Here is a 13,766-nt window from a genome sequence, read left to right on the forward strand (position 1 = left end):
TAAAAGGGAAAAGGTAGGATGGCTTTTTCAAGCATACCTACCTACATATAAGGAGTTTTTTAAATTTTAAATTATTTTTTGATAATTTAACGGAGAATTTTATAAAGATAAACATAATATGATAAAATTTTAGGTGGAAAATACAAAAAGGACTACTATAAAGTTTTCTCATCGTGGTCTTCTAGGCAAATCGTCGTCTGTTCTTCTTTTGGTGGCCTCGGATTTGGGGAGGAAGATCGAGCAGGACGATGAGCTACTACAACCAACAGCCTCCCGTCGGCGTCCCTCCTGCTCAAGGTGATCTCCGATTTCAAACTGATGCCGATGGTTTTTGATTTCTGCTAAAATTTCTGATTGATTTTTGTTTGTGGGGGATTAGGTTATCCGCCGGAGGCGTACCCCAAGGACGCATACCCGCCGCAAGGGTATCCTCCTGCGGGATATCCTCCAGCGGGGTATCCCCCGCAGGGATATCCGCCAGCGGGGTATCCTCAGCAGGGATATCCGCCGCCCTACGCCCAGCAGCCGCCGCCGCGCCAGCAGCAGAGTAGTGGACCTTCCTTCGTCGAAGGATGGTAATTAACGAAACCCGATCTCTCTCTCTCTCTCTCTCTCTCTCTCTCTCTCTCTCTCTCTTCCCCTTCTTGTTCTGTACCGTCGCTGGATCTGACACATCCGAAGAAGATTTCGTCGATGGAGAGAAGTCACATGGTCAATCAAAAGGGCAGAACTTTTGAGTGAATCAATCGATCTTGATCAAAAGTTCTAGCCTTCTGATTTTGTCTGGAATTATTTTCTCCGTTGACGAAGTCTTCTCCGCAGCAGGCTATCGCCGCCGTCGGCTGGTGGCTGAGCAGAGCCTGGTCCATCGGACCCACGCCACCGGCGCATGATAGCGTGGTTGTCGTTATCGTACAAACCACCGGCAGCTAATTCCGCAACTTTTTTTTTGTTTTCTTTCGTTGTTTCACCATCGATCGATGCTGCTATTTTTATTACTTAAAAGGGTTAAGATGAGCCAGTGTTGACCCACAAGGATACCTAAGGGTTGAGATGTGAGACAAGTGCTGGCCCACAAGGATAGTCATGAAGATACATGTACTCCTTTTGATCAAATGGTTCTAAAAGGGGGCTGCACAGAGTTTCTCAGTGCAGGTCCTTGGGGCAAAAAAAAAAAAAATAAAGGGAAATTAATAGGATGCCTCTTATTTTTTATTATAATCAAAAGGATACATTATTTTTTAAAAAAATATATTTTAATATTATTATAGCAGTTGTGATAATATGTAATAGTCAATTTACTCCACCAAGTTGTAGTAGTTATGGATACACATTATAATAGTTATTGTTATAATGCTGCAACAATATTGATACAATTTTGATTGAGTTGGGATGGTATTGTTTGAATTTGAATAATTTGATCAAATGAATAAATGATATTTTGGCTTAATAATACTTTTTGTACAGTAATTTTGCTCTCTGCCACCATAGCTAAAGGAAATTTTCTAAAGGTAGAGATGTCATTTTAATATTTTTTTTCAAAAAAAAAACCATTTTGACGAGAATAAAAATAGCCTTTTTGATTTTTGCTCTAACTCTTTTTTCCTTGAAGCATTTTAATAGGCAATACCAGCATCTTGTGGCTCTTCAATTGTTAAGAACATGAGTTTGGAGCAAAAATTGATGGATATTAGGAAAAGAGAACAAACCATCTTTTAAAAAAATTTTTCTTTTCCTAATATCAAATTTTGTTCCATACTTATGTTTTTGACAATTGAAGAGTCACACTGCTGTTATTGTCAGATCAATGTGCTTTCAAGGAAAGATAGTTTTATGAAGGGACCTGCACCTGCACTGAGAAACTCTGTGCAAGCCCCTTTGGAACCATTCCATCAGATGCACTACATGCAAATCAATCTGAACAGCTAATTAATAGGTCCAGATTGATTTCTCTTCTGTTCCAACGGCTTAACCAGGGATCTTAACAGAAAGCTGATCCCCTTCATATAAGTTTTTTTCCCCCTTTATTAGAAAATGAATCCAATTTTTCAATAATGCCACATAATTTTTCTTCTCTCTTTTTTCTGTTTCTGAAGCTTGGCTGCGCTTTGCTGCTGCTGCCTTCTGGATGCTTGCTTCTGAGAGCGGATAAGAACTGTCGTCTATATCATATGAACTTAAGAGGATGGCATTGATTCTGTCAATTAAAGATTCCTCAGCAAAAATATCATGTAAACATTGATATGTCTTTCTTTTTCATTTAATTGTTAGAAACTTCGCTTTGGTGTGTTTTTTTGGTTTTACATTTGGATCTTCACGATCTATCGTTGTCTAATAAAAATGAATCATTTGATGGTAGTGTTTGGCTTGTTAAATTGCTGAACTTTCTCGTTATCTTGCTTTTATTGTCAATCAGTAGTTTTTACAGAAAGCATCAATTTAAGTAGTGTGAGCACCATTTAATATCTCAATACTCTGGAACTGTACTGAGGAATCTCTTCCACATGAAAAGAAATGATGCATTCATATAATTCAAATGCAAATTGTTGTTGTTTCAAATACAAGTACCTCAATGCCCTAGAATTTGTAATGTTTCTAACAAATTGAATGTCTTTCTTCTACTGTCAAACTTTTTGAATTATAATAGGCCTTTTTCTATTCTGGATGAATATTTTCTTCTCAATCTTGCATACTCTTTTAGCCTCACTAAATAATGTGTTTGATAAAGAATGCATGAAAAGTCATTAACAGTTATGATTCACCCTATCTTTGAACAATTTATTTTAGACATTTTGACTCCTTGATCCATCTACCTTGTTTAACACATTTGACTTGGTTTCTCCACACAGACACACACTAAAATATAATATTCAAGTTTTTATTGAAATAATGATAAAATATCTAGTTATATTTTTTGGTAACTCGACAAAATTTGATAGTTTACAAATTTTATTAAATTTAATAAAACAAAGATAAGTTATATCAAATGTAATCCAATCAATAAACGCCTATCAAATGTAACTCATTGATTTGGCATGCAAGTCTCAGTGAGGCTATCTATGCAATATACTTTTTACTAGTCGGTAAAATTTACCTGAATTTATGCAGTTCGACGTGAAAATGAGAAGTTCAAAGCTAGCATTTCGTGCTCAGGTAAAATCCATATTGAACAGAAGTACTTGCCTATTAAATTTTTAAAAGAACTGGCGTTGAGTGCGCAAAATTTGACCGGCTAGTTGCAGAGACCACAATGTCAGATATGAAGATCCTCGATGTCAGTCAATAGAGTTGCACCACCAGTTGATCTTTGTTCTGAAAGGTTCACAACCAATTGGCCACAGGCACCACTGATATCTTGACCCATCTCTTGTCGGATTGTTGTCCTGATATTATACACACCTCTAAGAACTTTTTGGAATCTTGTTACACTCTGCTCGCTGCTTGTCCTGAAAGAACTGGAACTACCGATTGGATTGAAAGGAATCAAGTTTACAACCTGTCCATAAAAGAAAATGTTAGAAACTGGAGCTTACAGAAGTCAGATATCGCCCAAGAAATCACAATAGCATCAACCAACTAATGGTTTGGTCAGGAAAAAATATGCAATCCTAAAGGAAACTAATGGTTTGGTCTATTTTGACCGTATGCTAAAGTTTAAAGGAATTGCATATTTGATCTGCTACATCAGAGATACCATAAGTGACATTAACTAGTCCGTATACGAGCACTGTGGTGTTATGTTCATTATTGAAATGAAAAATTCTACATAATTTTGAAATAATACAGCAAAAGATCAGCACAATTCAATGTTGCCTCATGATGGATAAGAGAAAACAAAAAACAGAACAAACGCTCAGAAAAGGGACATATAAGTTTATTTCACTAAACCTGGAAAAATGTCCTAGACTGCCACATTCATGATTTATGTATCAAGCACCAGATTGTTTGTAACTATAACATTTATGATCCATTGGGAGAAATTCTCCTCCCATCTCTCTCCAACTAAACATACTCTTAAGCAGTAAATACATGCATATACATTACTTAACAGACGGTGTATCATTACGAAACAGAGTATGCATAGAACAACATGTAGTCCCGCTATCTTGTAGACTACTTATAGGTATGATTCTAGCATTCCATTTTTCATACCAATTGGAACCACAACGAGATACTGAATAAACCACAGCTCCATGGAGGAAAGTGTTACTTAAATTGCCACCATGCACCACAGATGCATCTCTAAGTCAGAAGAAAATCATATGCAGTGACACAAGTAGATGAACCAAGTTAGATGATAATTCAAGAGTGAAGCATGCATATCCATCACTCATTCTCACAATTGACTATAGGAGCTTGGACATAGTTTAAAGCCATTAGAGCAGTTGTCCTTGCAAAAGGCATAATGGATAAATATCCACGGTATATGGATTTCAGAGAGTGCTTGTCCCACAAAGGACTGATAGCAGACAAAATTTCTCTGGGTCAATCAATATATATTTCCTTTCTGTATTATCAACAGATGTGGTATGGCATTAACTTGACCATTTCCTAACACCAAACACAAGACAATGTGTCCCAATTATTTCCTGAAACCAACATAGTATAGGATGATAACTTAATGTTTGCCACAGAAGTAAAATAAAGGAAGAAACTGAAACTATTTAAGGATATATCTTAGACAAGAACTAATCATTTGATATCATATACGCAGAACCATCCTAGAAATGCAGCTTTGGATTTCATTCCAACAGAAGGCAATGCAGCGGCCACATCTATAAGAAACTACACGATTCACACTGATTAACGAGGAAAAAAGTTCATGTGCAAGATTAATCTTGTGTCTACTCAAGGGAAGCAAGAGGGGAAAGAAAGGAAGAGTGTTGAAGGAGGGAAGAAGGGACCAGAGGAGAAAGAAAGGAAGAGTGTTTTTCTTTGTTTTGTCTACTTGAAAGGAGACGAAAGAAGAGGAAATGAAGGGAAATAACAACTTAACCTTCAACTTTTGTCATTCTCAAGACTTGCAATGTTAAACTGGTCTTTTTAATATTTTTCTTCCCTTTCTCCCCTCTTCCGCCCACTTCTGGAAGGAAATAAAAGTGGGGAAAAGAGAATTCACTTTTACTGTTTTTTCCTTTACTTTTTATTCTTACACTAAAGTAGACAAGAGAATGACTTTCTGTCCTCCCTTCCCTCTATTCGGGCTTCCTTCATCTCAAGTAGACACAACAAAAGTGTTTTTAGTGGCAATCAACAGAACTTGTAGAGTGTAAGTCAACTGTTGGCAGGCAAACCAACAAATTTTTTAGCCTCAAAGCAAACAAGATACATCAATAGATTCTACAGTATATTTACTAGTAATATCCCAACCTAGAACTCCATAACTGATCCTTGATTCATGAGAAAAAAGCATTAGTATATTTTTAAAAAAATTGTAGGAGAATCCTGAAAATATGGGACATGGGAGGATTGATGGAACAGCAACTTGAGCTACTAGCATCCTAAGTTGAATCAGAACAATCTAGTACGGATATAAAGCTAAAAACCAAAAACTAAAAACAAATCACTAGATAGTAGAGTCCAATTGTATCTGTTTCATTTTCACAGGAATGTCTCATGTTGTCAACGCATTGAACTATGGTAAACAACTGTGCTTGAAATTTATCTGCCTATGGTCAAAATCATACACAAATTTTGAGCAGAATCACAAGATGTTGACAAGTTACAACAACAGATGGTAAGCAATATATTGAGATAAGTAGTGTTTCATGCACTTGATCATTTTTCTAAACTTTTTGCACAACCAGAAATCATGTTTATAGACAAGTGGCCTACCACATGAAATGTTTCTAGTAATTTGCCCAGTTGGTGAGCATGCTGCTCCTGATCGTTGACCCCATCAAGCATGATGTACTCAATAAAAATTTTCTGCTGACTGCAATCAAAGTTGAAAAAAGAAAACGAAAATCATTAACCTCTAATAAAAAAATGTTAGCATGCAGGAGATATTATTTTAGTCCTTACGTGTTTTTTTGATAGGTCTGTAATGCATCCATAAGCTTTCCTATAGGAAAAGCTCGTGCTGCTGGCATAATATGACAACGGACATCCTGATCTGGTGCATGCAATGACACAGCTAAATTTACATTGGGAAGATCACCAGGTAGCTTGTTGATAGCATGAATTATCCCAACCTAGCGAATTCATGGAACAAATGTCATATTCTTTCAGACAATGACTGTGCACTTTGAGGCAGCATGTTATCAGTTCAGGAGTAATGGATTTAATTTTTTACAAAAAATTGTTTGTTTCAACTTTTTAGTATAGATGGTGGGAAAGACATTGCAATAAAATTTAACTAGCTTCCTTTGCCAAAAATAGTGGAAACTGGAAAGTAATAAAAAAAAAACTAGAATTATGATATCCAATTGTCTGTATTTTTCCCATGTTATATATATATATATATATTTTGCACATAAATATTAGAAATGACAGGTACAGGTGGTTCCTATAATAAAAAAAAATTCACCAACTTCATATTACAGAAAAATGATGTTATGTGGAGAAGGATCTGATTGTGTATGAGAAAGAGAGAAAACAAACCAATGAAAGATGAGACATAAGAAACTAAGTTATTGCAACATAGTTCAATTGTTGAATTTACACATGATCATGACTTCTCAGTTTCTTCAAGCACATTGTGATAATTATCAAGATGTAGTCGCATCCTAAAAAGGGCATTGGTTGAGACAGAGAAAAATAGGATTTAAGGAGATATTACATGGGATTATGCCATCAGGTTTATGAGGATACTATATGGGATCATGCGCACACTACATGGATAATGGGATACATAGGGATCACAAACTCTAAAGCTACTTCTATCTAATGAACAAAGCTTAAAGAAATCTCTCCCACAAAAAAAAGTAAAAGAGTAAGTTAATGGTCATTAAATCAGAATGGCCAACAGAAACTGTCTTTTCTCTTATCAAACAAATGAGTCTGGATGTCAACAGAAAAAAGCTAGCCTTCATACGATTTGTTTACTTCAAAGCCAGAATAAATTACAAGAAAAATGTATGCATGTGGGAAAGAAGGTACAGTTCTATCATTAGAAAGACACCAGTGTTAGTTAAAAAGCAGCATTACATGATAGTACCTACAGTTGATACAGTAATTCTTTTGGGAGATATCTGAAATGGGAATCCTGTCATGATATGGATAGCTTCTACTAAAGCAGCATAGTTGTTCAATGGTTCTCCCATGCCCTGTACAAGTTCAAACACCAATTTAAATATTGAAAGCACCGAATAGGGCCAGGTAATATTATCAAAATCTCATGATCACAAGATTTCAAGTTGATTAATGTACATGAAAAAGAACCTCCAGATCGATTCATCAGATGTTTGGAACTATATAAACATTGTTTCACAGCTAAGGAAATGCACAGTATAATGTTGCATAGTTTTAACTTCTTTGAAATTATTTATTAAATAGCCTAAATTCTTTTTTCCCTTAATTGTATACATGAGATTCTTCTCTTTTTTATTTTTTCATTTTATGGTTTTGCCTATAAGTTTTACCTAAATAAAACGACTTAGTGTAGCTAAATTTTACCTATAAATTTTATTTTTCCAGTATGCTTATTCTGCATAATTTTCTTAACTGAAATTTACTGTAACTAAATTCACCAATACAATCTAGCTAAATGGTAACAAGAGGATCCATGCAGATATATAGTAATATAGATAAAGATATATATCCAAATCTGACACTCAATCATGATAGGAGTTAAATAAGATGCAGGAAGGATGGAAAGATCAATTATCTGAGAGATGCAACATAATTACTATTGATTGCCGACAGTCTCCACCAGGAGGATGAGTGTGGTGGTGCAAACAGTGCCCTTGCCACAATCATAGAGAAATAAGAGCACAGAGCAGGCCCTAGATGTTGGGAGCAAGCATGGCAAGGACTTTCACAAGAGAATCTGAGGCAGGAGAGAATGAGCATATTCTCGCATCCAAACACGAAGTCATAAAATGACGCACCAAATCACAAGGAAGAACCAAGAGATAATTGTCCTTCAACCTTCAATTCCTCTACTATCATCGCTCCTGATTTTGGGCAGAAGCATTTAATGCAAATTTCGAATATGCTAACTCCTTTGTCAATTTCATTCCATCATTTTTATACTTCATGATCCCTCTTCTGCAGAATTGCTTCCACATCCCCTCGAAATAAACAGACCCTCAAGAAACAATGGGAGAAAGGAAGGCTTATGAGGCAAGTTATTCTAATGCTTCTTGAGATGGCATAATAGTTGGTTATCATCAGTGTAAAAAGTGCCATAAGTCAACTGCTGCTAATAAATACAGGAAATAGACAATTAAGTTGATCCAGTCACGCAAGGAATACTCTTTAAGGAGAAAACTTTTTAAATGGTGAACAGTGCTATTACCCTTTTCTTCGTCTGATTAACTTTAGGTTCCTAAAGTTCACATTGAGATTTTTTTTAACTAAATAAACTTCTGTTTTAAATGTTACAACATAGAATTAAATGCACAACAACACTATATTTAAGGAACAAACCCATGATCATTGGAGACATGGATCCTCTACTGCCTGAACAAGAGGTGGTGGCCTAATGCCTATCCAATGGTTGACGTAAATAACATATGTGAAAGTAAGATGAGATATTGTCTCCAAAAAACTAGTTCAGACAGATGCATGTTGAGATTATAACATAATGGTTTGATTATCTAACAGTCTAACGAATTGATCAATTATATATTACCATGAAAACAACATTCCGAATATTTGTGAAGCGAGATGCATACACCAATTGTTCCACAATTTCTCCTGTTGAAAGATTATTCTTAAAACCCATTGTGCCAGTAGCACAAAACTTACAACCCATCTTGCAGCCAACCTGAAAGAATCTGGTTAGAATCTAGCCTTTAACTAAGAAAGTTGTAAAATTTTTAACTAGAAGCAGATCATATAATGGGCAAAATAGACTATCATATATAGAAGATGCCAACTATGGTCAAGCAAACAGAATATTATACCTGTGATGACACACACAAGGTTGATCTTGGGCCTCCAGGACGAGGCTTTCCATCGTATTTTCCTAATCTTGTATCATATCTCATGATTACAGCTTCCACAGAATTTCCATTCTGATAACACAATTTTTTTATGAAAGAAGGTAATGTATTTTAAATTTTAATAAGACAAAAAGAAATAACATCAGAAAAATATCTCAGTTTCTCTAAAATAAATGAGAAGAATTTAATAGATAAATTAGAATGAATGCTAAAACATCCATTAGCATGATCCTTGTCTATCTATTTGATTAAATACTTGAGAAATTTTACTTTTACACTTCTAATGGCCATTGAATAAATTTTCCAAAAACTTACTTAAGTGGTATGCAATTAGACACCACATAATGCATATGTGATATGTGTACGCATGAATATGTGTGAGTGCATATGCAGTTCATAAAATATTTTAGAAAACCTTACTGAAATTAACATTGATGCACAACATGATGCATCCAAAAATATGAGTTTGCATCTATTGTATAAGTATCCAAATTAATCAACCTAACCAACCATTCCAAAAAAAATTTGCATCCATCACTTGATAATTAAATTGATCATGTTAATTCATCCAATTTAATTGAATATTTTGTATGAATCTAAGCAATGCATATAACACAAAATACATGATATGTAACAACATATGTTAGTCAACCATGACAATTCATATAACAAAATGTTTACCATTTGAGGTAAGGAACATAAATAACTTACTCCAGAATTTTCTATTTGGCAAAATTAGTTTAATCTAATCAATATTAAATTGAACATCACCTTGACTTTAACAAGATAGAAATTGATGAAGCATGCATGATCCTTATGTGGCCATTAAGTCAGATGTCACGCAATCCCTCACTGCATAAGCTGGTGCAACCACATAAATGGTTTATGTGGAGAATTTTTTTTAAGACAATGATCAGTGGATTTATGTGGCGATCTTATACTAAAAGATGGAACTTTTACATTTCCACATCCAACACAAGCTGAGAATACATAGGTGTGATATAGGTAGGTATGAATCAGCTCAGGTTTCATTTATGCAAAACTCAACCTTCCTACAAAATAGGGAATTGTGGCCTGTCATACGCTGCCTACAACTTTTCACAGTTCAATAACTCGCTGATTTGAACTTATTTTTGTATTTAGCACTCATTTATATCAGTAGTAATATGAGAATAAGTGATAGTCTAAAATTATTATAAGAATATAATAAAAGAAATCAAAGACTTCAAACTTCGATGAAGCTAATAATTAATTGTATTTAGATGAGAGCTGATTGCTGTCAACTACTTGCACCCCCTTATCTCCCACAGTTGCAGGAGAACCATGATGCTTCTAATGGATTGTATGTACAAGGGGGAAAAAAACGAGGAGATATCTTGTCGCCTACTTCAGTCATCATCTCATCAGCATTACACTTGCCCTGCTGCCGTTACATGAAACAGTATAGCTTCTGCCTTTCCCTATTCTCTCATTACCCTTATCAACTAGAATCTACTTGTGACTCTAGCACGAGCAAACGCTTAACAACAGCAAAAGCATATCCTACCTGGTGCATAAGCATAATCTATTTGTAACAGATGTCGATACTACATTATTTCCTGGAATGTATGTAGCATGTACTAGCCATAAAATTATGCTGAATGAAAAGTAGATTTCCCATGGCCCGTAACTAGAGCAAAAGAATCAAATCCTGCATGGAAAAAAAAAAAGAAAAAAAGAGCCAAAACTAAGCGCAAGGCAAGAAAGGGAAAGGAATGAAACCTGGAGGGTGATGAGGAGCTTGGTAGTGAGGTGGTCCTTGGAATCGATGGCGGAAGAGAGGGATGAAGTAAGGGGCCGGAACTTGGAGCGGAGAATAGGATATGCCGCTGAAGGGAGGGAGGGAACATTGCCGAGGTCGCATCCCGGGACCTGGAGGACGTACCTGCCAACATTGACGCCATCGAGCATAGATCAAAACGAATGATCGCGCAGCCATTGCTTGATCGATGCTAGAAACAGAAGAGGAAAAGAATGAAACCCTAAGAGGACGAATTAGGGAAGGATAGAGAGAGAAAGAGACTTCCAGATTAATGGGACGAAATTGGGACTGATGCCGGCGCTTTCGAGCTCGGCCCGCAGGGCTCCGCCGTCGAAGACGGAGCGCAACGCCATGTATGAGAGAGCAATCAGATCGATCGGAGCAGCAATGACCGACAGAGCCCTTATTAGGTAAATCTTTGGGAAAAAATTTAAAATTAAAAATAAAAAGACATTTTTATCATATTTTTCTATACAAAATTCTTTTTTATTTTAATTACTATACCAATTTTAAATTAAATCGTTGAAGAAGTGTTTTGATATAATAATACTATGTTATTTATTATAATCTTAATTAATTAAAATAATTTTATTTTATATTATAATATTAGAATAAGAAATAATAATAATAAGATATAATTTTAATTTTAAAATAAAACAGCTTTTGATAATAATAAAAATAATGGCGCTATTTATTTTTTTATTCTAAATTTTTTAGTTTGATTGTGTGGTCTAATTTAGCTTCCTTATGAGGGGAGATCTGCAGCAATGACTTCCAATAATTCTTTCTACGACGTCGAAAAGATTCGGACTCGAGCTCGTTCGGATTTCTGTGCTCGAGCAGTATAGTGCGGTACTTGTACGCGGTAATACTCGGATGAATCGGAACAATACCCTGCAGTACTCAAACGAGGCGGAGCAGTACTCGGTGGTACTCGGACAATGCGGAGTAGTACTCAGTGGTACTCGGATGAGGCGGAGTAGTACTCGGTGGTACTCGGGCGAGTTGGTGCAGATCGAAGATGCTCGGACAAGGCAGAAGAGTATTCAGCGGTACTTAGCCGAGTTGGTGCAGAACTCGGCGATGCTCGGACAAAGCAGAAGAGTACTCGGCGGTATTTGGCTGAGTTGGTGCAGAACTCAGCGATGCTCAAACGAAACAGAAGAGTACTTGGCAGTACTCGGACAAGTTGGAGCTGTACTAGGTGTCGAGGTGTGTGGTTTCTATAGTGTCCTTAAAACAGATTCGTCCCCTCTTAAGTGCTTTCAAAAGTGATGGATGACTATTTTCCAAGATACAGCGACAAAATGATCAAGCACAGATCATTTCCGACGAACTGATTACACCCAAAGGTTATCACCGAAGAAGAGAAGCAGAGACAAGGCCAGCAGGGATCGAAAACACTCTTCCTATGATCTACCATCGCTTCATCTTTTATAACTTTGTAACATATATCCCCATTAATCTTCAATTAATGGTATAATTAATGACTTGATTTGAAACGTCTGTAATAACACTCGGCCGTTTCAATGCCAGGTAATTAACTCGTCCATTTCACCACAACCACCATTAATTTGTGCATTACAAAAATGAAACGGGAACACAAAATGTTGGTTGATCCGCTTAGGCAAATTATACACTAACCTCTCGTATATTTACACACGAGTCACCTTGCAGTTAGTGTAATTCGGACCCTGGATTTGCACCCCTTCTGCACATCCATGCATGAGAGAGAACCTCTTCCCATACATATATTCACAACATCAATACTTATGATACATTATAAATCAATCAAGTTGTCCCTGAATTAATAATGTGAGACTAAACTCCTTCATATGAGAGTCTTCTCCATCCTTCCATCTCCTGATTTTTATTCACATTTACAATCGATTGATTAGTCTTTTTCTCAAATAGTAATGTAATATTTTATTTTTCATATTTTTGAATTGATCAAATGTATTCATTTTGTTTTGTTTGCAAAGATGTTTAACTCTCAGTTTTATATTTTATAGATGAGTCCACCCGAATTAAACTTTATATTATTCAAACTTACTGATAAAACAATCGAGCAAATTAAACCGAGTTTAAAATGGATTAAGGCATTGAATAATTGTTTAAACTTAAAAATTCTTATTTATTTATTCGTTAAATTGCTCCGGACACATCATCGTTTATTGAAGCTAGGCCAGATAATCAGCTGAAGCTTACATGCATGGAAGCATACAAGTCAGAAGCAACTTAGCAGTTAAAGGACTACGTACGTACTCTCCCTTAATTGCCTGGGTCACGGTTCCAGGTCGAAAGCGGACTTGGGGAAGGACTTGGACAGGCCCGTGGTGGTCAGCATGACTACCTTCTCGGTCGACTGCTCGTCGACGCCCACTTGCTTAACGGTGAGCCAGATGAGCAGCTCCCGCGCCTTGATGCCGGTTATCCTCTTCAGCTTCCGATCCTCGATGAAGCCGGTGACCTCGGTGCCGAACGACACCAGCTGCTTGATCTTCTGGAACATGTGGTTCTTCTTCTTCCTCAGGCTCAGCCACACGAAGCCGCTGGCGCGGTTGTAGCCCAACTCCTCGATGTCCTCCAGCGGCAGAATGCCCTCGGGGAGGGAGAGCTCGTCCTCGAGCAACTGCACCAGGCGCTGCCAGCAGGCGCCGTGCCCCTTTCGGATCTCGGCGCCCCTGCGCTGCTCCTCGATCAGCTGGGAAGCCATTGAGAATCTGATCTGATGATGAAGGAAATTAATTAAGAGTTGGCGAGGAGGGGGCGGGCTTCTTATAGCGTACGTACGTGGATTAATTAATAATTGGATGGTCAAAACACTTTTCAATTGATTTGATTCATGTACCTGA

The 13,766-nt window shown here is 36.7% G+C and overlaps 3 protein-coding genes across 3 annotated transcripts; 1 reads left to right on the forward strand and 2 right to left on the reverse strand.

The window, feature by feature from the left end:
• The first annotated feature begins 198 nt into the window (after positions 1–198).
• Positions 199–2,358, forward strand: LOC141830628 (uncharacterized). Its single transcript, XM_074718033.1, has 3 exons — positions 199–297; positions 380–575; positions 2,097–2,358. Exons 1-3 carry the CDS (start codon positions 249–251, stop codon positions 2,140–2,142), a joined length of 291 nt encoding a protein of 96 aa, XP_074574134.1. The 5' UTR covers positions 199–248; the 3' UTR covers positions 2,143–2,358.
• A 653-nt stretch (positions 2,359–3,011) lies between these two features.
• On the reverse strand, positions 3,012–11,297 carry LOC141830629 (uncharacterized). Its single transcript, XM_074718036.1, has 8 exons — positions 11,173–11,297; positions 10,872–11,034; positions 9,072–9,182; positions 8,798–8,932; positions 7,164–7,268; positions 6,025–6,194; positions 5,836–5,935; positions 3,012–3,496 (listed from the first exon to the last, which is right to left on the reverse strand). The coding sequence occupies exons 1-8, from the start codon at positions 11,262–11,264 to the stop codon at positions 3,254–3,256; spliced, it is 1,119 nt and encodes a 372-aa protein (XP_074574137.1). The 5' UTR covers positions 11,265–11,297; the 3' UTR covers positions 3,012–3,253.
• Positions 11,298–13,062: 1,765 nt separating this feature from the next.
• Positions 13,063–13,627, reverse strand: LOC141830630 (uncharacterized). Its single transcript, XM_074718037.1, has one exon. It carries the CDS (start codon positions 13,625–13,627, stop codon positions 13,196–13,198), a length of 432 nt encoding a protein of 143 aa, XP_074574138.1. The 3' UTR covers positions 13,063–13,195.
• Positions 13,628–13,766: the final 139 nt, after the last annotated feature.

The sequence above is a fragment of the Curcuma longa genome, chromosome 6 (assembly GCF_044706935.1).
Source record: "Curcuma longa cultivar G26 ecotype Majalengka, Jawa Barat chromosome 6, ITB_CL_G26_1.1, whole genome shotgun sequence".
Lineage (NCBI taxonomy): Eukaryota > Viridiplantae > Streptophyta > Magnoliopsida > Zingiberales > Zingiberaceae > Curcuma > Curcuma longa.